Source organism: Rhododendron vialii, chromosome 8a (assembly GCF_030253575.1).
Source record: "Rhododendron vialii isolate Sample 1 chromosome 8a, ASM3025357v1".
NCBI classification, from domain to species: Eukaryota; Viridiplantae; Streptophyta; class Magnoliopsida; order Ericales; family Ericaceae; genus Rhododendron; species Rhododendron vialii.
The window spans coordinates 8,755,817-8,783,397 of NC_080564.1; the positions used below are offsets into that span (position 1 = coordinate 8,755,817).

Here is a 27,581-nt window from a genome sequence, read left to right on the forward strand (position 1 = left end):
GCTAGGCACTTTGTGCTGTAATACTTGATTTGGTCTTTGTAGGCCTTTGGGTGTATTTTAATTGTATTATCTTGACACTGTAGGTCTTTGGGTGTTTGGACTTTGCTCTCAGGGTGTTCTAACTTTTGGTTGGACTTTGTTTTTTTCTTTTTGATGTGCCATTTGTTGAGATTTTTTAATAAACTCTTGTTGCCGAAAAAAATAAAAAAAAAAGTGAAGAAAAATCTTATTAAAAACCGTACTAACAGAGAGGAGGTGATTCCAGGAATTCAAAGTGAAAACCAATAAAATAAAAGTTTTCTAAAGAAAATGCATGTAGCAGGCCGAACATAGAACTTCACTGTGGAACGGACCGAGCCTAGTTCGTGTCAATCAGAAACCTTGTGCACGGCTCCCGTCCCTGTTCTTCATCGCCACCCCTACTTGCCACAGGCTCGGCGAATTAAAAGCCCGTGCTCAGCCACTCCCTTGCAGCGTACCCTCTCCCATCGGTCACGTGCCAGGGTCGGCAGGATCGTGCTCGGCCACCCGCGGAGTACGGCTGCTGCTGACGACGGCTGCTGCTGAGTCACGCTTCTTCCTACATGCAAAAGCGGTTATAATAGAAGATGATCATGGGCTCACATGGGTGTGCCAGCTCAACCCCAAAAGCGGTTACCAGATCTGTTCGGTGTCGTCACGGTAACGTCGCCTGGCACGTGCCCGTGCTTGGAAAGCAAGTCAGGGAACTCTATAAATACCAAAGGATAACGCCTCTGGAAAGGTACGCATTCATACACGCGAATACCCACTCAAAACCCTAGTCTCTTCTCCTTTCTTCCTTCACATACTTATCCTCTCGCCGGAGGGCCTTGCCGAGACAACCCCTGGCCGGGTCTTAGTCGTGCGCTCCCTGTGCAGGCTAAGAGAAGAAGGCTCAGCGACCATCGAACCACCAGCGGAGGAACGAGGATCAAGGATCACGGGCCACACAATTGGTGAACCTGACGTGAAACGCTTCTGATTCAAACGACTCTCACATCCTCCAAATCCCCTCACTCTTCCGTGAAACAACGACCAAACCACTCACAATGGGCGAAGATCAGACGGATGTAGCCATCTCAGGGACCAAACCACTCACAATGGGCATTATTGGCAACTTTTCAATGAGATCCCCGGAATCGACGAGTACTGGGCCGCATGCACCTTCAAAAATGGGTTGGAATCTGGCAGCAAAATACTCGACGAGCTGGCTATTCGACCTCCGCACGGCATGGGAGAGTTGATGCGTGTCGTGGAACGATTTTGTGCCCTATTCGACCTCCGCACGGCATGGGAGAGTTGATGCGTGTCGTGGAACGATTTTGTGCCCTTGAGGAGTTCAACGCAGACCGAGCCGCTCAGGGGTTCCCCAGTTTAACAACCTGCATGCCGACGACGGCTCCTCAGCTGCAGACACCAATCGTAACTCAACAATCCCAGTCAAAGAAACACGTCAACAACATCAAAGAAGGGAAGAAATGCCAGCCCAAAGAGCACGACTACGTGGCCGAAACCACCCATTTCAAAGAACCCATTTGGTCTTTCCTAAAAGAAATCATGAGACAACCATGGTTCGAATGGCCGCAAGGCAAGCTCGGCACGGACAACGGCCAAGCGGATCAGAAACCGAGGAAAAAGTGTTCCTACCACAACGAGCTCGGCCACTACACAACTGCCTGCGCACCATACAAAACCCTCCTGGAAAAAACTCGCGACTCAAGGTCACCTCGATCAATACATCGATCGATCAAAAATGCCCGCCCGGCAGACAAATCCCAACCCCAACGAACAGCGCCCACTGATACACGTCATCCACGGTCCAGTGACGAAGGCATCCGAAATCGCCCTCAAGGCCGACATCGATCACGCTTCAACATCCAAACAGATACTCTCAGTTGGTTGCGGATCCAAGCGTCAACGACCACAGGACGTACCCAAGTGGACGATAAGCTTTACTGAGCGTGACCTTGAACATGTTCAAACCCCACATTCGGACGCCCTCGTCGTCACTATCCAAATCGGCGTCCACGACGTAAAGCGCGTCCTCATCGATCAAGGAAGTTCAGCAGAGGTCATGTATTACGACCTTTTCAAGAAGTTGGATGTACCAGAGTCAGCCCTACAACCTACAGAAGTACCCCTCATCGGCTTCAACGGTGCACATGTCTGGCCACTTGGCCGCATCTTCCTCCCAGTCGTCGTCGGCTCAAAAACTATGACCGTCGAATTCATCGTCGTCAACGTACCGATCCCATACAACGCCATCCTTGGCCAAACTTGGCTCCACGGAATGCAAGCCATTGCTTCTACCTACCACCAGGTCGTCCGCTTCATCGGTGCCACAGGAAGATTTGCGAGGTGACCAAGTGGCCTCCAAAAAATGCTACGTCTCTGCCGTCCACAACTCCGCCAAAGCCAAACAAGTACAATGGGTTGAAGTCCCCGACATGGCCGTAATTGACGACGTCGGCCAGAAAGCCGAAGACAAAGCAGAGAAGGACCTTGTCCAAATGCCAATCAACGAGGATGGCTCCTGATTCTTCCTCATCAGCTCTTCCATCAGCGAGGCTGACCGCAAAGAAATGTTCCAATACCTCAAGAAAAATATAGAAGTCTTTGCCTGGACCCCCAACGAAATGCCGGGGGTCGATCCCAATTTCATCAATCACTCCCTCAACATCAAGAAAGACACTAAACCTGTCATCCAGAAGGCACGGCGTTCTGCAGCCGAACACGCCGACGCCGTCATCGAAGAGGTCAAGCGTCTGCTGGAGGCCAATGCAATCCAAGAAGTACAATACCCGACATGGCTATCCAACACTGTGGTCGTTAAAAAGAAAAACAACAAATGGCGAGTTTGCGTGGATTATACCAATCTCAACGACGCTTGTCCAAAGGATTGATTCCCACTACCGAAGATTGATCAACTTGTGGACGCAACGGCAGGCCATGCTCTGCTAAGCTTTCTGGACGCCTACAGTGGCTACCACCAAATTGCCATGGACCCCGACGACATGGAGAAAACTGCTTTCATCACGCCATATGGCATCTTTTACTACCGCGTCATGCCCTTTGGACTCAAGAATTCAGGGGCAACGTTCAACAGAGCAATATTCAAGATGTTAGAAGAACAAATCAGCCATACCGTGGAGGCTTACATTGATGACCTGGTCATCAAAAGCAAGAAGGAATCCAACCACCTGCGAGACTTGGCCAAAGTTTTTGAAATCCTCAAGCTACACAAGCTACGGCTGAATCTCGAAAAATGCCCGTTCGGGATGAGCGCTGGGAAATTCCTCGGACACTTGGTCACACGAAGAGGTATTGAGGCCGACCCCAACCAAATCAAGGTTGTTAAAGATTTGCACCCACCAAGGACAATCAAGGAAGTACAAAGGCTCATTGGGATGGCAGCAGCTCTAAACCGATTCATTAGCAAATCCTTAGACAAGTGCCACGCATTCTTCCATGCCTTGAAGGGAAAAAGTCGACGCAGCTTTGAATGGACCCCGAATTGTGACTCCGCTTTGGCCAAACTAAAAGACTACTTCAATTCAGCCCTGCTGCTGGTAAAACCTAAAGAGTTTGAAACTCTATATCACTATCTCGCCGTGTCCGCCCACGCAACCAGTTCTGCACTTGTACGGCGGGAAGGCGCCGATGACAAGCCCATCTATTTCACAAGCAAGACACTCCTCCCAGCTCAAACTCGCTACCTACCGCTTGAAAAGTTAGCCCTTGCTCTTGTTTCAGCGGCTAGGAAACTCCTACCCTACTTCCAATCACACCCTATCGTCGTCTTAACAGAACACCCCCTCAAAGCTCTCATTCGGAAAGCAGATCTCTCCAACCGGGTCTCGAAATGGGCCGTTGAACTTGCCAACTTCGACATCAGCTTTGCGCCACAAACGGCAATTAAGGGCCAGGTATTGGCCGACTTCATAGCAGAACTCACTCCAGCAGACACAGCGACACTCAATGCTCCAGCCCCACCAGACGTTGCCGAACATAGCTCTGTGACCATTCCATGGCACCTTTTTCAAGGCGAGACTTGGCGACTTAATGTCGACGGGGCTTTCAACAGCAACGGAGCAGGAGCGGGAGTAGTCTTAGTCTCACCTTGTGGAACACTTCATGAAAGCTCCATCACCATCGACTTCCCAGCCACCAACAACGAAGCTGAATATGAAGCCCTCCTTGCAGGTTTACGCTCAGCCATCGCGATGAAAGTCACCAACCTCATTGTCTACTGCGACTCCCAACTCATCGTCAACCAAGTACTCGGTGACTATGAAGCTCGGGACCCTCGAATGTTGAAATACCAAGCCACGACAGCTAAGCTCATCTCTCAGTTTTGAAATTTCGGCATCGAACAGATCAACCGCGAACACAACGCACACGCAGACGCACTTGCAGGCCTCGCCTCAGCGTCCACAGCCTCAGAATTCATAACCATCAACTTCGGCAGCATTGACCGCCCGTCTTTTGAGCCGACTCCAGAAGTACTTACTGTCGAACTCAGTCCCAGCTGGATGGACGAGATCGTTGCGTTCCTAAAGCACGATACCATGCCCACAGAAAAGAAGGAAGCTTACCGTGTGAGAAACAAGGCCGCTTACTACTGGCTTTCTGAAAGCGGCCAACTATACAGGAAATCCATCTCTGGACCGTATTTCTTCGTTGTCCACCCCACCCAAGTGCCTGAAATTCTGACAGAACTTCATTCAAGCAGCTGCGGCTGCCACTCTGGCGGCCGCTCCCTTTGCCAACGTGCCATGAGCCAAGGTTACTTCTGGAAAAACATGAAGAAAGACTGCGAAGAAATTGTCCGCAAATGCCGACCGTGCCAACTGTTTTCACCTATCCCGAAACAGTCTGCCCAGAACCTTTCCCCCATCACTAGTCCCTGGCCCTTTTCCCAATGGGGGCTCGATATTGTGGGAAAGCTGCCAACGGCTCCTGGAGGCTTCAAGTTTCTGATTACAGCAACGGACTACTTCTCTAAATGGGTTGAAGCTGAACCCCTCGTAACGACAACTGAGGCTGATGTCCGAAGATTCGTATGGCGAAACATTGTTACCAGATTCGGCGTCCCATATGCCATTGTCTCTGACAACGGAACTCAGTTCGTCGGCAAGGACCTCACCAACCTTTGTGCCGAATTTGGGATACGATTCTTCAACTCCACACCAGCCTACCCCCAGGGAAATGGCCAGGCAGAGGCCACAAACAAAACCGTCTGCGCCGCCATCAAGCGTCGGCTAAACTCCAAAAGAGGAAAATGGGCTGAAGAATTGCCACGCGTTCTATGGGCCTACCGGTCTACACCAAGGCGTTCAACGGGCCAGACACCATTTTCAATAGCGTTCGGCATGGAAGCCGTGATCCCGTTGGAGTCCAAGTTTCCAACTCTCAGAACAGAAACATTTGACCCCAAAACAAACGACGACGCTATGGCACAAGAGCTAATTTTGGTAGAAGAAAAGCGTGATGACGCTCGCCTGCACCTCGCTGAATACCAGCAGCAGGTGGCCAAGGGATACAACCGCAGTGTGCGAGTCAAAAAGTTCAAACCAGACGATTTGGTCTGGCGAAAGGTTGTGCAAGCCAGCAAGAAAACAAAATTCAAGCCCAACTGGGAGGGACCTTTTCGTATCGTCAAGATTGCTGGTGAATGTGCCTACGTGCTGGAGGACATGAATGGAAAAGTTCTAACTAACCCATGGAATGCACAGAACCTCAAGAAGGCATACATGTAGCCGGAATTCCAACAGTGTGCCTCATGTTCGGCCACTGCCTATCCTATTTTTCTTTATTTGGCTTCGGCCCAAGTCTTTACATTTTAACCTGTACTTCATGTTTGTGGAATCAAAGAAATTTTATCTGGCAGTCGTCATTTACAATTCCAAATTCCTTTCCATTTACTTTATATTCTACCTCGGCTTACTTAGCCAACCACAAACGTTGACCTCGGTCACACCCACAAATGGCTCATATGCCTCTGCTTCGGCCACTATTACTGCCCAAAAGAAGCAAAACGGACATCAGGTCCACCGAGCCCAAAGACACACAATATGGCTGGAATTTAGGCTCCGGTTCGGCTTGGTAAGACTCTGAGGTCGGCCACAGCCTGGTTACACTCACATTTTGGTGAGCAAACCACCCACAAACATTACGACAATTCACAAACTTGGCTAGGGGCTAGCACCTCAACCGAGCCCCAAACCACAGGTAAAGGCACTCAACAAACTTTGGCGGCTAAACCTAAGTGTCGTCCACTGAACTAGCAAAATGACCGAGAACAACAACACGCTCGGCAACCTCTCCACTCCATTCTACTACTCTACTTTGGTCCAGGCTCGACAATCAATTACAGCTAGCCACTTCTACAATGGCCAACATACCTACTATTAAGCCGAACCCAGACCAAAGTGGGGGCTACGGATATCTACTGTTCAAACAAAGATAATCAAAATTTTCCCAAGACATGAAGACATTCAGTCAAGTTCAGCAAAACAAATTCGTTGCAAAAAGAAATCACACATCCATTCATCCAAAGGAAAAACACAAGTGTTGCAGAAAAGCCTAAAGAGGAGGAACGGCGTAGTAAACCATTCAGTGCCGACCCCCTACAACTATTACATCTGGAACGGCAAACTCCAAGTTCGGAGCCATCCAGTCCAAAAGTTAAGAGTTAAAAACAAAAACTCAAGCTTGAGAAGCGTTCTCCCTAGCCACTGCAGCATCAGCCTCGGCAGCAGTCTCGGCAGCCTTCTCCACGTCCATAGGCTGCTGCTGGGTGTCCTCGGCCACCTTCCCAACATCAATATTCTCACCACCACCGCCCTTCTCCCCACCAGAGCCATCTAGACCTTCAGCATCGGCCTTAGTAAAGTCTTCAACATCGTTGTCGCTATCTAGGAACTCCTCGGGAGGAAGAGGCTCACACTCCTCGGCAGTGTAAGGAAGTACGAGCTCGGGAACAACTGCTACTGGGATTAAGGACAAATTGGGCTCCATCTGCATCGCTTCACCGACAGCCTTCACACCGGCCTTATACCCCGCTCGGTACGCAATCGGGACCCTCGCCTTGACTTCGTCATTGACCATCGACCTAGCCTCTCTCACGTACTCGAAACCCGCACGGTCGTACCCAGCTTGATAGGCCTTCTCATCCACCTCCTTCATCTTCCTCTTCTCCCGCCTCAAGACCTGACCAAGCTCACGCTCGGCCTTCTTCAGTTTGTCGGCTGTAGGTGGATAAATTCAAGTAGTGCTATAAACAGCACTGGAATGCAACGGCTTCACGTGCCTCTTGAACGTAACCCTAATTTGTCAATGAAACCCCTATCCTGCAAAACAGACAATGAGTGAGTGCACCTTTGCCTCTCGTGGCAAAGGCCCTCCGATGCCTTTGTTAGTATCACGTACTAGCAATCAAACCCTAATTATCAATAGGAAAGCAAATAGAATGCAGTGTATTGCGTACCTTTCACCTCTAGGTTTACCTCATATTTATAGATTTATGGATGCTTGCTGTCCAAGCATCCATGTTGCCATAGGATTCCTAACTCGTATAGGAAACCCAGGATATCAAGGAGTCTCGTTTCCTTTATCAGTTTAAAGGAAAAGAGTCCTTTTAGGATTCTTTTCCTTTAAGAGCCGAACATCCCATATTCGTTGGGTATCTTTCTCAGATCCTATATTCTTGGGATCTTTATCCCTTTATGGGACATGACTACTCTGGAACCTTCCAGAATGTTCCCTCAAATAGTACTTCTCTCTCTGTTCGGCCATCTCATGGCCGAACAGATGGCCTGGACCAATTACCTCACGTGTTACTGGTCTTAAGGAAACAATTTGAACCATATCCTTTGTAAGGAGCTCTTCTCCTGTTCGGCTCTCTCTTGCCGAACAAGTTTCTATGAACAGTGGCATCTCATGTCATTTTCCTTGTATTTGGTCCTAATAACGTCTCATGTTATTGCACCGAGAATCGTACAACCTCTCTGGACCATTGACTTCTCATATCACTGGTCCACAGTGCGTTGACCCTTTTTTTTGACCGTGCTCGGGTTCATTTTGCACCTGTTCGGGAATACCTCCCTACAATTGCTCCCCAGCTTTGCTCGTTTATATTTTACTCAGATGACGAGTAAAGCTTTTTACCGAACAAATTCACTTTGTTTCTGCACCCTATTTCATATATTGGTGCAATGTTGCATCACGTTGCTAAGAAAAAAACCATCTTTTCTCGTGGCCGTCACAGGCTTTTAGCCCTAACCTTTACACGCGTCGACCATCGTATTGCGTTTCATTAAATACGAACAGACGTGTTTATGGGAAAACGGAACGCTCAAAACGGCGTCTGGGTTGACGTTTCACGTACGCCACCTACTTTTAGGGTATTTTTGGGTTTTCGTCCCATTTTTTAAAAAACCCCAATCTCTCTCTTAGACTCCTTCTACAGGAAACAAACGGTTCAAGCTCTTCCCCGCCATTGAAGCTCTGTTCATCGTCTCAAGGCCTCTTCTTTTCTGCTCTCTAGGGATTCCATCGTCTATTCTCGTAAGTCATCACGTCTTTTTCTTACAACTCCCTTTCTCTAGTGGATTGTTTACAATCTCGTTTTAGGGTTTTATCGTCCTCTTTCTTTATACTTCAAAGAACCCCAAAAGTTTTTCTGGTAATGGGGAGATTCCGTAGACACTGTAATACTCCTCAAACCATGGCAAGTTTTAGATCTCGATATGGGATTCCTGACAACGTAGCTACTGTTTTGGCTCCTGAGGATGCCATTCGCGAAAGCTTCGATTTCGACACACTTCACATTCCAGTAGTAGCCGTCGTCGAAGGCGGAGTTAGATTCCCCTTAGCCCCTCTACTCCGCCAAGTTTTAGCGTATTACAGGCTTTCGCCAATGCAGGTTTCTGCTAATTTCTTCCGAGTAGTTATGGGTATAAATACCCTAAACCAAATGTTACGGACTTCTCTAGGCTTGTATGATATCCATCATCTATATAGCATTTCCAGAACTGGGGACGCCCTTACGTATTATTTAAAGAGTAGGGATTCTAGAAAGAAGCTCGTTCTTGAACTCCCTGACTCTGCTCGAGGGGATGATGACGACTTTCTGATCGTTACGGGCAACTTCGAACCCAGAGACGAGGACGACCAAGTGATTGGGTTTCATGCCCCTCACATATTCGGGAGCCCACGTTAGTGCTCTCCCTTAATTTCATTTGTTTTGTCCTAGTTCATAGGAAAAGCTTTTTCGTGCTTCTAATTGCTTATGCTTTGTTTCAGCATCAAATATTAACCGTGGTTATAACATTATAACCCCACAAGTTCACGTAGCTGATATCAGACGAGCACTCGCATTCAACGGTGAAGGGACATACCTTGCAGGCCGAGCAAGAGCAGCTCAAGTACTTCTCAGCTACAAAGCTTCATACGGTGGGTTTATTGATCGGCGAACCCGAGCAGCTGATAACCCTGCAATAGCTGGTCCTTCAAGACCAGTTCCCGAACAAGAAGAAAGGCGTTCTCAGACACCTCCGATCCCTGACGAACCAATTCCTCTTGCTGAGGAAACTTCTAGTCCCTCATCCAATTCGTCTTCCAGTGATCATACCCTCTCAACTTCAGAGATGAACCGGCCAATTGACCTGGGCAGCCTCCTCACCATTCCTGGTCGAGGTCGTGGTCGGGGACAAAATGTTCAAAGTCGTGGTCGTCGTCCCCAAACTCAAACAAGTGCTCCCCCAGGATTTTCTCTTGAAGAGATTGAAGCCCTTCACCGTGAAAAACGTCAACGAGTGGAGGAAACCCAAGAAAGACCTCCAACATCCTCTTCATCTCCTGCTCCTGTCTGGGCTCCTACATTCTCGCACGGGAGCCGTGCTATTACTGCTCGGGACAGTGTTGAGTCAGAAGGCACAGCCCTTGCCCTGTCTCAAGCCTTTCTACTGCCAGGAGATATGCAGAAGGAGGTGGCAAGCTCTCCTGACAACCTTCTGAGCTCATTCATGTCTCACAATGCCAAGGTGAAATTTTTGCTTTATAAACCATAGTATACCATTTCGTTTGCTTAATTGTGTTGAATGTTTCCAGGTGATGCAAAAAATGGTGGCCATGGCTCAAAAACTTAGCCAATCTGAGCCCCAACGTGCCAAACTGGTCGGTGAGAACAACAAGCTTCAACGCACCATCATCAGGCTTGAGAGAGAAAGAAACCAAGCTTTGGGAGAAGCTGATGGACTCAAAGGACAACTGAAGGGAGCTGAGGATAGCTTACATCAAACTCTGAAAGAATTGGAAGCGAGCCAGACGGAAGCCAAAGCTGCTCTAGAGAAGGGGTATAATGAAGGAATCAAGGTGGCCACGAAAAGCTACACAAGCCAAATGCCTGGGATACAAGACCAAGTCTGGGTGGCCTCTTGGACAGCTTGCCTTGCCAAAGCTGAGATTCCTGAATCATCTCCTCTCTGGACCAACATTGAACTACCCAGTGCTGCTGGTCGGGAGGAAGATATTGCAGAGGAGTTGATTGATGAGCAGGTGGTGAACGTGTCTGCTGAGCAACCTGTTTCTGAAGTGGAGCCTCAAGTTGATATGACCAATCCTGGCCAAAAGGAAGTCAGTGATGGTCAACTTGGAGACGAAAATCCCACAGAAGAGCTGGCTGCTCCAGTAGCTCCTATAATTACTCCTGCAGCTGTCCAAGATCTTACAGAAGATGAATGAGCTCTGTCGTTCTTCACATCTGTTTTGAATGATTCCTGTCAAGATACCTTTTCCATATGTTTCTGTCATGGGTGTTTCAAGATGTTTAAGTATTTCGTACTTAAATCGTTTAAAGTTTATAAAAGTTTCACGTACTTTTATGCATATATTCGTATGCTTTCAAGTTTGTGCATATTTTCGTATGCTGTGGACTGTTGGTGCATATACTCGTATGCTTTCATACAATTGTTTCTCGTGCTTAGAACAATTCTCAAGTATTTCGTACTTGCGTTCTCACAAGTGTCACGTACTTTAAAGTATCACGTACTTAGAACAATTTCTCAAGTATTTCGTACTTGTTTGAAGTTCACACAAGTGTTTCGAACTTGTGTTCAAATGTCACGTACTTAAATGGATATCCTATACCCTGCTCCCCAATACGAATGAGGGAAACCAATGTCGTGATTCGTATTTAAAACAAATACCAAGAAAACAGCAGTCTAGACAAAAAACGTAACTTCATTCATAAACTGTAAAACCCAAGAGGGCGTTACTCGTATCTCTTGTAAAAATAACAAAACTAGAACACAAGAGAGTTTTATTCGTAACTCCCACACAATCACGATGTGCATAAAGAAAAATTATATAAAAAACTTTCTTAGATTATGGACATTCCAAGGTCTTGGCACTGGGTTCCCATCCAAGTCTGCCAATCGATAAGCCCCAATGCCTGCGATTTCTGTAACTCGATATGGGCCTTCCCAATTTGCCCCTAGCTTTTCCTCATTAGCCACTTTAGTATTGCCGAGCACTTTACGTAGCACAAGGTCTCCAACACCAAACTCTCGTGGGTGTACATTCTTGTTATAACTTTTGATGAGCTGCTCTTGGTATGAGGCCAAGTGCACCAAGGCCCGTTCTCGTCGTTCCTCGGCAAAGTCTAACTCAATCTCCAAGGCTCTGTCATTTCCTCCACTTTCAACCAAAGTGGTCCTGTTGGTCGGCAGACCTATTTCTAATGGAATAACAGCCTCTGTTCCATATGCTAATGAATAGGGGGTCTCGCCCGTAGACCTCCTAGGCGTTGTTCGGTATGCCCATAGGATCAATGGCAATTCATCGGGCCATTTTCCCTTTGCTTTATCCAAACGTTTCTTAATCCCATCAAGGATTGTTTTGTTTGAAGCCTCTGCTTGTCCGTTGCTTTGAGGGTAAGCTGGAGTCGAATAATAATTTCTTATCCCATACTGGGCACAGAAAGTTTTGAATTTCTTCTGAAATTGCGACCCATTGTCTGTAATCAACGAATAAGGTACCCCAAAACGAGTTATGATGCTTTTCCACACGAACCTTTCTATCATAGGTTCAGTGATCTTGGCCAATGGCTCAGCCTCAATCCACTTAGTGAAGTAATCTGTTGCAACTAGTAGGAATTTTCGATTCCCAGTTGCCTTGTGTAGTGGACCCACTATGTCCATTCCCCACTGAGCAAACGGCCAGGGACTTGTCAGCGGCACCAGGTCCTCGGCTGGTGTTCGAATCATTGGTGAAAATTTCTGACACTTCTCACAAATTTTTACGTACACCTTAGCATCTTCTTGCATGTACGGCCACCAATACCCTTGGGTGATTGCTCGGTGGGCTATGGACCGACCACCAGCATGGCTTCCACAAGTCCCCTCGTGAATTTCGTGGAGGAACTTTTGCACCATCTCAGGATGCACACAAAGCAAGTAGGGTCCTGTAAAAGATTTCCTATATAGTTTTCCCTCTGGGGATGACCAGAACCGAGCAGATTTGGTCCTGATTTTATGTGCCTCCTTTTTGTCCAAAGGGAGTATTTCATCTCGTAAAAACTCCACTATTGGGTCCATCCAACTTGGTCCTTGGTTCACGTCCAAGACCATCTCCACACTTTTCCCAATGCTCGGCTCAGTCAGATACTCCACGGCTATTTTTCTTTTAAACTCAGATGGCACAGCTGCGGCTAACCATGCCAATGAATCTGCATGAGCATTCTTTCCAGAACTTATCTGCTCAATATACACCCTTTCGAAGGTATCGAGCAGATCTCTGGTCACCTGTACATATGCCGCCATCTTCTCGCTCCGGGTTTCATATTGCCCGGACAGTTGATGGACTACAAGCTGTGAATCACAATATACCCTAACATGTTCGGCTTTTAGGGTTTTTGCACTTCTCAAACCAGCTAAAATTGCCTCGTACTCCGCCACGTTATTGGATGCATTGAACCCAAGGCGAACTGATAATTCCAACATTGATCCTTCAGGGGGATAAAGTACTACCCCTATTCCTGAACCGGTGTTGCAAGCTGACCCGTCAACGAACAGCTTCCATTCCAGGGGATCTTGTTCGGCTAATGCCTGTTTTTTCGTTACAGGAGACTTTGCTTCACACTCCTTTCTCGTAGGAGGCAGAGGTGCAACCGCAGGTGAGAATTCTGCCACAAAATCTGCCAACACCTGGCCTTTGATTGCTGTGCGCGGCTGATAGTCGATGTCATATTGGCTCAACTCAATGGACCAAGTTGAGATCCTTCCCGAGAAATCTGCCTTTCGGAGCAATGATTTTAATGGGAACTCAGTGTAAACCACAACTTTATGGCTCTGGAAATAATGTGGCAATTTTCTAGTTGCTGTCCTTAGTGCTAGAACCAATTTCTCGAGGGGCAAATACCTTGTTTCGGCATATAACAAAGTTTTGCTCACATAATAGACTGGGATTTGCTCGGATCCCTTATCTCTTAAAAGTACTGCACTTACGGCATGCTCAGAAACAACTAAGTATAAAATTAGAGACTCACCTGCTTCTGGAGTCGAAAGAAGGGGAGGAGAGGCCAAATATCCCTTTAGATCCTGAAAGGCTTGTTTACATTCTGCTCCCCATTCGAACCATTCCCTTTTCTTTAACAGCTGAAAGAAAGGTCTGCACTTGTCACTTGATCGGCTAATAAATCGATTAAGAGCTGCTGCCATCCCAGTTAATCGTTGGACTTCTTTCGTTGTCCGAGGACTTTCCAGATTTTGTAAGGCCTTTATCTGGTCGGGATTTGCCTCTATTCCCCTTAGAGTTACAAGATGGCCCAAAAACTTTCCAGAGCCGACTCCAAACGCACACTTCGAGGCGTTGAGTTTCAACTTGTATTTCCTCAAAATCTCGAAAGCTTCTCTCAAATCTGCAATATGGCCTTGCCCAGATTTACTCTTTACCACCATGTCATCTATGTAGACCTCCATAGTTTTGCCAAGCAATTTTCTAAACATGATGGTCGCCAGTCTCTGATACGTTGCCCCTGCATTCTTCAATCCAAAAGGCATGACATTATAACAGTACAACCCTCGTGGTGTAATAAAAGACGTCTTCTCCTGATCTGGCCCAAACATTGCAATTTGATGGTATCCTCGATATGCATCGAGAAAACTCATCCGTCCATATCCTGCTGTTGCATCCACCAACTGGTCAATCCTTGGAAGAGGAAAACTGTCTTTAGGACACGCCTTGTTTAAATCTGTGAAGTCAACACATACACGCCATTTTCCGTTCTTTTTCTTGACGACAACAGTATTTGATAGCCACTCTGGATAATAAACTTCCCTTATTGCCTTGGCTTCCAACAAGTGATCTACTTCTTCAATTACAGCGTCAACGTGCTGTACGGCTGCCCTTCGTTTCTTTTGAATGACCGGTTTATGCTGTGGATCTATATTCAAGTGATGGCAGATAACATCTGCATTCACCCCAGGCATCTCCTCTGGAGTCCAAGCAAATACATCGACATAGGTTTTCAACAAACTAATCAGTTCATTCTCTTCCTCTTCTGGCAGTGATTCCCCAATTAGAAAATACTTATCTGGATCAGTCTCGTTGATCGATGTTTTCTTCAAATCCTCAACTACCCTCTCGGTTGGGTCTTTTCCAATATCCTCAATGGTCGGCAGATCCGGAATTTCCACAGTATTAACATGGTGGGCATTATGGACTCTTTTTATGATGGATACCAAACATTGTTGAGCTATTTTTTGGTTACCTTTGATGTGCTCAATCCCATTAGACCCTGGGAACTTTACCATCTGATGGAAAGTTGAAGAGACTGCCCTCATCTTGTGCAACCATGTCCTTCCTATAATCACGTTATAGGAAGACGGTACATCCACCACTAAGAAGTCGGTTCGTAGCACCACTGTCCCAGCCCGAACAGGCAGAGTTACCTTGCCTAACGGCCAAACTGCTCCTGCTCCAAATCCGACCAGTGGAGTTGCTGATTGTACCAAATCTTCTTGTGTGAGCCCCAGTTTCTTGAACGCATCATAGTATAGTACTTCGGTGCAACTCCCTGAATCCACCAGGATTCTCTCCATATCATATTCCCCAACTTGTAGGGTTATGACCAAAGCATCATTGTGAGGTACCTGGACTCCTCCCAGATCTTCATCAGTAAAAACTATGCCCTCGTTGCTTGCCCCTTCGTTGCGACCTCTTTTCTTCCCCAACTGCATTACATGCTGGTCATGTTTCACTCGTCTCTGAAGCAATCTCACCTCATTTCTCGTATAGGGTTCGGCCAATCCATGTATCATATGGATTATCCCTTTTGGATTCTGTTCGTAATCCAATTCCATTGCCTTGTCTTTATCCTTGGAATCCTCTTGGACAAATTCTTTGAGGTAACCTCGTGAGACCAAATCATCAAGATGCCGTTTAAACATCTCACAGTCCTCAGTCATGTGACCCCAATCCTTATGGTAACTGCAGTGCTCATTCGTAGCTCGTTTTGCATCTTTATTCCCACCAAGAGTTGGGGGCCATTTGAAATATGGTTGATTCTTTATTCGATAAAGAATCCTGTAAATGGGCTCTTTCCAAACCGTGTTTATTGAAAAGAATGACTTGGGATCCGGGGCTTGCTTATCCTTGTACTGCTCTTTCTTCGCCTGCCCATAATCTTTCCTCTCACGATAAGTCTTGGGCTCTGGCTTGTCAGCTTTCTTTATAGGCCCCTTTACTTGCTCGGCGGCCAACTTTCCATCCTCTCGTAGGATGTCGTCCTCGTTCCTGGCGTGCTGCTCAATTCTCTCCATTAATTTTGCCAATGTCTGCACGGGACTCATGTTTAGAGATTTACGCAGTTCCCCCCGAACAGGCAAGCCTGTTTTGAACGTGGCTATTGCGTATTCTTCACTACATCCTTCAATCTCGTTGAAGGTTTCCCAGTACTTCTTTGCATAAGCCCTGATCGCCTCGTCCTCTCCTTGCTTCATAAAAGAAAGACTCTCAAAGGTTTTGGGAGCTTTCCTGCTCGTCAAAAACCGTGCAGTGAATTCCTCGGCCAATTGCACCCATGTTCGGATGGAGCGTGAGCCCAATTTGTGGAACCAGGACAGAGCAACCTTCCCCAAACTTGACGGGAACATCTTGCACATAATTGCATCATCCCCTTCATGCATAAACATTGCTTGCTGATAATGCTGTATATGGGCCACGGGATCAGTATCTGTCTCGTAGAGGATGAATGTCCCGTGCTTTACCCCGGTCGGCAATCTAGCCTCCTGTAACTTTTTTGCCAAAGGGGAGGATGCTATATTCTGCAGTGCTTTCCGTGCTGCTTCCCGTGCAGTCATGGCTTCATCCTCCGGTCCTTTCTTGGATCTAATTCGTTCCCAATCGGAATCAGGTCTCTCGTACCTGTCCCTATGATGTTTTCTACTCCCTTCTTCTTCGGGGGTAGAACTCCGACCTCTGCTTCTCCTCTTTCTTGGAGATACCCTCCTTCGCTCGGGTGTTCGGATCCTGTTCCTCCCTTTTCGTGGAGAAGTTTTATGTCGCCTCGGGGTCAGACTTCTGCTTCTGCTCCTCCTTCCTCGTGAAGGAGCCTTTTGATACTGCACCAGAGCGTATTGACTACCTCTAGAATTTCTTCGAGATAGTCCAGAGTCCTCCGGATGTTCCCTGATTTTCTCTAATTCTCTGATCTCATGTTCTCGTTTTTTGATCAAACGAGCATACTCCTCGATTTCTTGTCTCTTCTTATCAAGAACGTCTTCGCTACGGTATACACTTTTGGAGTGTGCAATCGATTCATCCCCTCGATGGGATTTAGTCCTTCTCGTGGACTTCGATGCCGTCTCTCCATCTCTATTTCTGGAGTTGCCGTGGATAGTAAGGGGGTGGCCCTTACTTGTGGTCCTTTTGTGTCCTCCTTCGGGCTTTCTCGGAGCCCCGGGTGGAGACTTATCCCCTCCTCCAATTAGCACATCCTTCGGGTCGTGTGGCGTTACTGGCTCTACTTCCACCATGGTCGTATTTCAAAGGGAACTCTTTCGTTTCCCACAGACGGCACCAATTGTAGGTGGATAAATTCAAGTAGTGCTATAAACAGCACTGGAATGCAACGGCTTCACGTGCCTCTTGAACGTAACCCTAATTTGTCAATGAAACCCCTATCCTGCAAAACAGACAAGGAGTGAGTGCACCTTTGCCTCTCGTGGCAAAGGCCCTCCGATGCCTTTGTTAGTATCACGTACTAGCAATCAAACCCTAATTATCAATAGGAAAGCAAATAGAATGCAGTGTATTGCGTGCCTTTCACCTCTAGGTTTACCTCATATTTATAGATTTATGGATGCTTGCTGTCCAAGCATCCATGTTGCCATAGGATTCCTAACTCGTATAGGAAACCCAGGATATCAAGGAGTCTCGTTTCCTTTATCAGTTTAAAGGAAAAGAGTCCTTTTAGGATTCTTTTCCTTTAAGAGCCGAACATCCCATATTCGTTGGGTATCTTTCTCAGATCCTATATTCTTGGGATCTTTATCCCTTTATGGGACATGACTACTCTGGAACCTTCCAGAATGTTCCCTCAAATAGTACTTCTCTCTCTGTTCGGCCATCTCATGGCCGAACAGATGGCCTGGACCAATTACCTCACGTGTTACTGGTCCTAAGGAAACAATTTGAACCATATCCTTTGTAAGGTGCTCTTCTCCTGTTCGGCTCTCTCTTGCCGAACAAGTTTCTATGAACAGTGGCATCTCATGTCATTTTCCTTGTATTTGGTCCTAATAACGTCTCATGTTATTGCACCGAGAATCGTACAACCTCTCTGGACCATTGACTTCTCATATCACTGGTCCACAGTGCGTTGACCCTTTTTTTTGATCGTGCTCGGGTTCATTTTGCACCTGTTCGGGAATACCTCCCTACATCGGCCATTTCCTCCTTCTCCAGCTCGGTAATTTGAGCCTTCGCAATTTTGAGGCTCCCCTTATAACTTTGAGACTTCTCGCGCTCGACCTTCAGATCGTCATAAAAGCGACCCCGTTCAGCGGTCAAGAGTTCGGCTTTCTGAGAAGCACGAAGAATAGCTTGGCCAGCCTGCATAATGACAAGAACACAAAACTCACAAACATCCTCGAAAATGGAAGAAACAGGGAAAAAAGCTAGGCTCGGATATATACTTATACAACATAGGCACTGGCATGGACCAGGCTCGGCAAGAGCTCATCTGGAACCTTGGCCATATCATTTGGCAAAATAAGACCTTGGAGCATGGTACGGGCTAACCCAGGCTCCAGCTTAACACTGTTGTCGATCGAGATGATTCGTCCCTTAGACGTCGCGTACGAAGGAGCGAACTCCTGCACTATTGCTCGGCCACCCGAGCCTCCAGATCTGTCTGTAACTTTCGACTCACCAGCGGCGGACGACTCAGTCTGGTCCTTCTCTCTTGGGATCGGCGTTGGCGGCCTGCTTGAGAAAATTGCTTGAGTAGTTTTTTGATTCTTGGCAGCAGGCTCGGCGGGAGCAGCCTCCTTCTGCCGAGCCAAGACCTCGTCCCTCAGATTCATCCTTATGACATTTCTCTTGCCCATGTCTTCGGCAAATTCAGGAACGAGGGTTTGTAGGGGAGGAACGTTGAGACCTGGGAAATCAAATGGTTGGCTTTTTTGAAACCAGAAGTCCGCTGACTTCTTCAAAGTTGGAAATTTCACTCTCGGTGCCTTCGCCTTTGCGCTCGGCTTGGCAACCTTATTTTTTCCTCCAAACTCCGTACTCGGCCCCGCTCCCTTCTCTCTCCTCCTCAACTTCCCCTTGTATGAGGGGACGTAACCTAACAGCGTCGGCACGTCACGGCAAATCTGGGCCTTCAACGTCTCGACATTCTTATCGTCAGCCAAGCCTTGTTGTCGCTTTGTAATTGACCAGTGATTTGGGAAAAGTTGATAGCCAGACAAATGTTAGGGGCTTTTACAAAGAGAAATCAAGTTCGGCAAAAAGAAGAAAAAGTAAAATAAACCTCGAAAATCTTTTGTCTTCGGCACCGAGAACAACCGTGTCACCTGATCACCGAATTCGTAACTACCACTAACTTCGACATAGAAATTAGCCCATTTGTCGGTGTCAGGGAGCCCGTCTATCAATGGCTCATTACCACCACGCGTCGACAAGTACCTGCGATCGGTCTTGCCGTGCCTGGACATGATGTACGAATGAAAGAGGTCGACCACGTTGAACTCAAGGTTGTGGAGTTCTTTCAATTTGATCACGGCCATCACTCTCCTAAAGCTGTTGATGGCGAAGTAGTGAGGAACAAGCCCGAACTTAGCAAGCAGCTCCCTCAAGAAGGGGTGAAGAGGGAACCTGAGGCCAGCTTCACATATGGCCATAAGGGGAACAGTTATATGCTCGGGACGATGTTCCGCCTTATCTCTAATACGGTTGCTGGCCACTTGACTGACTACAACGTCATCAGGGATGTTGTACGTTCGGCAAAAGTCTGCGTATTCATGGGGTTGCCCGCTAAAATAATGAGCATAAGGACAGACCTGACCTCTCTCATAAAGATCAGCAATCTCTCTATCCTCGGACGCAGTGTCACTCGGCCTAGGATGTGATGACGTCGTAGCCTCGGCCGGGGGATGGAACCTAGACTCGGCTTTAGGCCCTAGCTCGGGCTCGGCGTCAGAATTAGTAGAAAGTGAAAAGGTGATCTTGGGTTCGGTGTTATATCCACCGTACTCGTAGTCACGCTCGGCATTGGAATCATCGGAGTCCGACATGTTTGAAGCAATTGAAAAAGATTGATGTCGGAGCCTATGCCTCGCCAAATACTCTCGGATAATCAAGTCCCCGGAATCGTCCCCCGAGTTTTCGGAGTCGGAAGAGATAACGATGATTGGGTGAGCCAGACCTAACAAAAACAAGAAGAAAACAATGAGAAACCTCGTCGTCGGCCAGAAAGCAAGGGATCTCTATGCTTGGCTACCCTATTGGCCCACCCTATTTATCTCTTCGAGATTCAAGCTCGGGAGATATTAAGACTCGAAACGGGGCTCGGCCTATCAGCGCCTAGGCTGGGCTCGGCAAATTCCAACAATGGCCAAACACGAACGTCGTTAGAATAGGTTGAAGATGAACAGTCCGTTCATCTCCAGACCTCACACTGTTCACTATGAACAAAAAAGCCCCAAAACCCAAGAAAAAAGAAAGGAAAGTGTGGAAAAATTGCACAAACTATATGAGGGATGAAAAGCGAACTCATACATGGGGTTTATTACGGGATCTTGCAACGAAAATGGTGAGGATCGAAGCTGGAAGACGAAGGGAGGCGACAGAGCTTTTGGCTATGGAGTTCTAGAGAGAGAAGGGGTCTGTAACCTCTCTTTCCTCTCGTTGCCCCTTATATAGGGGTAGGGTTGGAGATTTGAATCTCCCGCCCATCATTGCACCGCCGAACTGACGACCAACGAGAATTCGACACGTGGCAGTAATAGAATAACCCTGCAGAAACCCACGTCTGCCAGCTGTCCTTCTGTCAGCTACACTCAATTGAAAACCGATACCTGGCATCCCTCCATTAAAGCTCTTCAATGACGGTCGCTGAAAATAGACGGAGCTCGGCCAAAAAAAAAAAAAAAAATTTCGATTTCTCACGAGTCACACTCGGCAAACATCAAGTTCGACAGTGGCTTGACTTCAATTTCCACTGCGCGCTCGGCGAAGTCAGAAATTGAGGGGCTATTGTAGCAGGCCGAACATAGAACTTCACTGTGGAACGGACCAAGCCTAGTTCGTGTCAATCAGAAACCTTGTGCACGGCTCCCGTCCCTGTTCTTCATCGCCACCCTCACTTGCCACAGGCTCGGTGAATTAAAAGCCCGTGCTCGGCCACTCCCTTGCAGCGTACCCTCTCCCATCGGTCACGTGCCAGGGTCGGCAGGATCGTGCTCAGCCACCCGCGGAGTACGGCTGCTACCGACGACTGCTGCTGCTGAGTCACGCTTCTTCCTACATGCAAAAGCGGTTATAACAGAAGATGATCATGGGCGCACATGGGTGTGCCAGCTCAACCCCAAAAGCGGTAACCAGATCTATTCGGTGACGTCACGGTAACGTCGCCTGGCACGTGCCCGTGCTTGGAAAGCAAGTCAGAGAACTCTATAAATACCAAAGGATAACGCCTCTGGAAAGGTACGCACTCATACATGCGAATACCCACTCAAAACCCAAGTCTCTTCCCCTTTCTTCCTTCACATACTTATCCTCTCGCCGGAGGGCCTTGCCGGGACAACCCCCGGCCGGGTCTTAGCCGTGCGCTCCCTGTGTAGGCTAGGAGAAGAAGGCTCAGCGACCATCGAACCACCAGCGGAGGAACGAGGATCAAGGATCACGGGCCACACAATGCCTTCTACTAGAAAGTTCAAATTTACTTTTGGTTCTAATTACTGAAATTAATTAACTGGTTGTGATTTCTTTATCTGTCCATTATAGTAATTCAAAAGGTCTGATCACATTAAATTGCGTTTTCAGGTAACCAATTTTCTGAATTTACTTTTTAATTTTGTTAGCTATTCTAGATAACTATACGATTTATCAAATGCGGGATTCTAAAGAAACTACCATTAGATCGATGAAGTAGCGAAGACTTTGCATAGTCTTTTTTTTTTTTTTGCCACACGTTATAGATCAGCAGGACTTTGATGGGAGTTAGTAAGTCCACACAAATATTCACGACAGGGCTCGAATTCTGACCTCTCTCCTGAAAAGACCAGGAAATATCATTGGGTTACAAGCCCTTTGGCGGCTTTGCATAGTCCACGAAGACTTTCCAGCTTTTTGATTGCTACTCATCTTTGCCTTAACAATAGACAGAGTTAGGTACTGGAATCTAAAACCTCAACCCAAACCTCATAGCTTCCGTATGCAAAAGATACAAGAAATAGAAAACAGGTGTTTTATTAGGGAATTGGAGTTGGTGAATGATTAGATCAGATTAGGGTATTGTAGTTGATGTGGAAGTACATAGCGTGGGACTTACGAGTTAACTTCAAAAGGGGTTCAAAACTTTTTTGGGATTACCAAATTAATTGGTATTCCCGCTCCTTAACGGTAGAATTGGTCCCCTACATACAATTAAATCGCAATGCGCGTAAGTTAAAACTTAGAAAGCATATGTATATGGTAAAAATACTCCATCCGAATGGGAAAAAGACATAATTATTAGCTCAGTTCATTAAATTCAAACTTGAGATATGTTGAAGAGAACTCCTAGCGCATCACAAATGCTTAATCAATTTTTATGAGCACAAGGCAACTTTTGTTGGATTTCTACTCTGATTTTGAGAAGCTTTAGCTTTTGAATGCTACTCGTTAGAAGTATAACTTGTTCCCTTGAAATTTCCCATTAGACCAGAATGCACGAAAAATATGAGAACGGATTCTTGATAGACAAAAAGCCTAAATGCCACCGAGTTCATTACCAAGGGAAAGTCGAAAGAAGTAGGTAAATCCAAAAATTTGTACAAAAATCTCACTCATTTACATGTCTCGATATAGAGCAACGAATCGGGATATCCCTAATCCGGTTCTATTTTACAAACCCCTCGAACCAGGAATATCAATCCACTGCAACTGCAACTCCAGCTCACCGCGTTCCACATTTCGCAATCTGAGGAACATTTTTTGGACCGTCTTTCCATTGATCCATATGATGTTGCTCTCTTCAGACAAGCAGTTTTGGCGGCTCGGTTTTACTCTTGTGATAATGGTTCCGTCTGGGAGACCCTCCAACCGCATTTTTACAGCTTCTATGAACGGTTTGATATCAAACTCAGCATCTCCCATTTTGTCGTCAAATGTGAATGTATCCCTATCGAAGACCATCTGCAATTACAAAAAGAAATAAGCACATATACCGAATATTTCAGAATTTGTTTTAAATTTGTCAAAATGACTCGAGTGCCGTCCCTATAGCAGAGTATCCTATTGTTTCAGTGACACCTTAGATCTAGTGTCACCTAAGGATTGTCACACGAGAGAATCTAGACTCGTGTTTCAATCCTTGCCTCAACTCAGCAAAATACTTTAGGGGCCCTTTTGATTGTGAGAATAGTTGTGATGAGCCCTTTCTCATCATAAAGGAGCCAGCCAATCAAAAAACACAACTAGTATTTCGTACGTTTTTCTTTCATTTCTCACCAAATCACTATACCCTTAATTTCTTTTCTCACCAAATTACTGAATCCAAAGGTGCTGTTAGCCTGTTTAGAGCATCGTCCCTACCATTGTCACTATCGTCGAAAGTGAAAGCTTGGGTAAAATGGCTTGTAGGGGATTCAAATTACATCCAAGGCTTACAACTTGATTTAGAATAGGAAAAATAATTATTTTAGTTAGTGAAATGCGCCAGAGTATATATTACGAGTAATATTTTCTTAAATTCTATCAGCGTCATAGTCACGGTTGGCGGATGTGGTCGTTACTGGACCATCGAAGAGTAAAATACATGAAAAAGCACTTACAAGCTTGATTGGGGTATTTGGATCTGCAATAGAAAGTGTCAAATCTTCGTTCCACTCTGGATTCACATTTTTCTTCACTACTCGAGTCTTCAGTTTCTGTTTCACACCAAACATACAAACAACATCAGCTGTGTGTGTGAGAGAGAGAGAGCTTTTTCAAAACCCAAGGGTAGCTCAACTGGCAAAAGTTATGAGCTACTCCGGTATAAACTCAAACATCTTCGAAACTGACTATCTCTTGGGGTCAAGCCGTACGAGAGAAGTCTCTTGTAAATCGCCTAGTCTCTTGCCCTCCTTTTACCGGATCGGGGGAGAGAAATAGTCGAATTACGCAAAAACTGGCTCAGACACCCTTAACCGTCGGAGATTTATGAAAACAAAACCATGCCCAAGTAGTCAGATTGGGCGACTCTCCCAACTACCCAATAAGGGGCAAGTAGAACAAACTCGTTCGAAAACTAGCCTACAGTTTTCTTAAAACAAGAAATCTGCAGGGCCGATTGACTCCTGAAAACAAAATAAGTGCACTGAAAGGGATCGAGATCCAGGACCAGAGAGAGAGTGAGGGAGAGAGAGGGGTAAAGGATAAATTACCTGTTTGCCCATCCGTACAACAACGTAGGGATCACTGCTTCTCAAATGGACATCTCTAATGGCGAGATTGATGCCCCTGTGAATGCGGATCCTGAGGAGACCCAACATTTTCTCCATCGTTGAATCAGACATCTCTCAGTTTTCCCGATAAACCAGAGTGGTTGGGTCGTTGATTGTTGATGAATTTATACTATGCGATATGATTCTTGAAAAAGTGGAAAGAGAACGTGGGTTCGATTCTATTGGAGTCTACTATGAATCTTCTTCAGTGGTGGAGCCTTTTTTTTTTTTGATCAGCCAGTGGTGGAGCCTTTTAAATTTTTAATACAGCCATTTCGAAGCTTCATTGTAGTATTTGATTTGATTAGTATTTTTTTCCTCCCAAGAAAAGAAAAATCACGAGAGCTGTTTTTCAATTTTCTCTAGAAGATTCAGTGGGCCGGATTCGTCAAGAATGGTTATTTGGGTAATCGGGTCAGCACTCTGGGACTGGTAGCAGTGGGTAATTGGTAATTTGGTATGACCATATATTTGGTATACTTTCTTTAGTGGAGTGATATTCACCCTCCATTTGTGATATTCACACTATGTTTTTTTTTATTCAAAATTGAAAGTGTGTGTATTTTTTTTTTGTTAAAAAACAAAATTATATATGAATATAAAAAAGAGAATATGAAATCAATTCTCTTTTTTTTTTACCAGCATATGCTTGATACAATGCTAATGATCATCTTCGTTTATAGAATTAAGCGTGCACACTCAAACACACTAGCGGCTGCACTTGCTTATTCAAAACCATTCACTTAAAGTAATCTTAAAACTTTTGGAAACTGATTTTCGTGTTTCATTTTTTACTGATGGCGCTCCACTTTTAACGTGAAGTTAATAGTAACTTCATAAACAAAGCAAAGTGCCTTCAGAAAAGAAAAAAAAAAGAGTGCGAATATCAAAATCTAAACTTTTTTGCACCACAATACTAATGTACTTTGTCTTGTGTGATGGAGTAAGGGAAGACACTCTTTAGTCTTTATTGATAAAGACCGTGAAGGCTATAGTAATCTTTATGGGAGTAGTCATTGAAAAAATCTTTAATTTTATTATGGCCTCCGTCTCATTTTGTGTGCTTACTAGTATTACATATTCCATCTGTCTGTATTTGTTTGTTTACTTTTACTATTCCACACGCCTTACAAAATTTAACATATTTTTCAATACGATTCTCTAAAAATATATTATATGAATCTTATTTGATAAATCTTACTTAGTTCTTTATAAAAGATTTTCAAAATCATGAACTACATTATAAATTGAAAACATAGAGATAATATAAAACATTACACGAATGTTGAAAATATATCAACAAACTCGGATGGAGAGAGTATATATGAGGATGTCCTAAAATTGTTTGCTTTCTATAAAATCAAAGAAAAATGTACGTATATTTTCATAAACTAAACATAAAAAATGATAAAAAAAAATAATTATTAAAATATAGGGAATAACGGACGATACATAAAAAAATACGGAGTAGACTTTTGACTCCCGCGATTGGTCGATCGCTCTCCTCTGACACGCGGGCTGATGGTTTGTCCGTTGTGTCTCCCTCCCTTCGTTGACTAAAATGCTTCTGGATGGCTGGACTGGACTTTTATCCCTCGTGGATTTTTCCGTTTGTTTTTGAGTAACCGTTTGAGCTGATCATGGTTGATAGCCTATCCAGAAAAGAACGAGAAAACTTGGTAGGCAAAAAAAGTGGACAAACGAAACAATAAGGAAATTCCCCAAGCACACTAATAAATTTTCTGGAAAACTGTTTGTAAGTCTTGTTTTCAATCCACTGTTTCAAAACAACTCGACACCGGTAGAGTTGAGACTTGCGAGCAGTGGCGAACGCAGGATTTGTACTTTGCGGGGACCCGAATCACATCTATTTTTACATTAATAACAAAACATATAATCTATAATAATACAAATATTGCTATTTAATTACTTCTAGTTACATAATCGCATTAATTTTATAGCTACGACTAAAAAATGCTGGGTAACTTGAAACTTCAGGGGGGGTTTTTCCACACATTTAGAGAAAATTTATCAACTTTTCTTCACTCAAGAGACGTATAGGGGCCGCTCCTATATTATTTTTTAAAATTAACTTGAAAATATAGTATAGTTAGTTGGATAATTAAGAGGTGCACAAGAGCCCAGGCCCCCACTTGCACCTCCCTACGTCCGCCTCTGCTTGCGGGGTGTTTGGATGGGGGATAAGGCCCTTGATTTAACTGGCCCCCTAATTTGCAATCCCTTCTGGTTCCCGGTGTATATATCTCTAGTCTTTGGCTGGCACCGGAAGGTGATCAGTTATCGGGTGTTAAATCTTAAGGAAAATGACAGTCCATGACCTATTTTGATAATTAATACCTGCCAAGGACATGCTAAAAACATATGTTAATGCTGAAAATGTCCTTAGCGGGTATAATTATCAAAACACGTCTTTGGTAGTCATTTTTCCTAAATCTTAAACCATTAAACAAACTTATTAAAGATTGTAAAACAAGATTAATGGCCGGACTGCCTAACATTTTGAATATGGTCCCTTCTTTTGTTATTTTTTTTTTCCTAGGGATTTTGAATGTTTTTATTCTTGCGGCATCTTCGTTGAAATTCCCATTTTGTTGTACATGTATATGGAAATTATGATCTGGCTACTTCAGAATTCAAAACAACCTAATTTTCCAATCATGAGCTCGGAGATATTCCAAATTTAGTGGAAGAAGGAAATTAGAATTTGGCTACTTCCCAGTTAACAACCGCCCGCGGGGTCAAATTTATAACAACCCATTTGGTAACTATTTCGCTGATAAAATGATTTGGAACCCGTTCGGTAAGTTCTGTGCTGGTCGTAGAATCCAAAGCTATGATGAAATATTCTAGGTTCCGCATCAGAGTTGGCACAGCGAGTGCCCATAGACTAAACGGGGGCCAACTCAATATAGTGAGCTTGATATCGCATTTGCTAATCTTCTCATGTATTTAGAAGAGACTATTGACTCTGCAAGGCTTTAGTTCGTCATAAGGTTCAAACTGTACGGTTTGAATTTTGAGGAAGATTTTTTTAGACTAATGAGTAGAGAGAGATAGATATAAAAAATTTATTGAAAACTGTGCGTAAGGGTTTTTAAGACCAAAACGAACAAGCGGATAGTTTCATGTTAACAGCCCAAATTTTGTCCCTAACATGTTAATTTGCAAACAAATCAATTTGCTTGAATATTGATAGGCATGTGAACAAGACGTATTTTGTTCCGTTAAATGGATCATTTTAGGTTAACATTGTATTACACTTTCCTTGTGTTTTGTTAGATTTCTCATGTTTAATCAAACTTTTAAACATGTTCTATTTGCGAGTGTTTTGTGGGTCATGAC

General features: G+C 45.2%; 1 protein-coding gene across 1 annotated transcript; it reads right to left on the reverse strand.

The window, feature by feature from the left end:
- Positions 1–22,484: 22,484 nt before the first annotated feature.
- Positions 22,485–24,541, reverse strand: LOC131335631 (protein C2-DOMAIN ABA-RELATED 4-like). The gene is made up of 3 exons (XM_058371076.1): positions 24,159–24,541; positions 23,565–23,660; positions 22,485–22,926 (listed from the first exon to the last, which is right to left on the reverse strand). Exons 1-3 carry the CDS (start codon positions 24,288–24,290, stop codon positions 22,636–22,638), a joined length of 519 nt encoding a protein of 172 aa, XP_058227059.1. The 5' UTR covers positions 24,291–24,541; the 3' UTR covers positions 22,485–22,635.
- Between the last annotated feature and the right edge of the window lie 3,040 nt (positions 24,542–27,581).

Coding starts and splice junctions, on each gene's coding strand:
- LOC131335631 (XM_058371076.1), bottom strand. CDS start 24,290: ATGTCTGATTCAACGATGGAGAAAATGTTGGGTCTCCTCAGGATCCGC. Junction 23,661..24,158: donor TTGTACGGATGGGCAAACAG/GTAATTTATCCT, acceptor GGTGTGAAACAG/AAACTGAAGACTCGAGTAGT. Junction 22,927..23,564: donor CAAATACCCCAATCAAGCTT/GTAAGTGCTTTT, acceptor TTGTAATTGCAG/ATGGTCTTCGATAGGGATAC.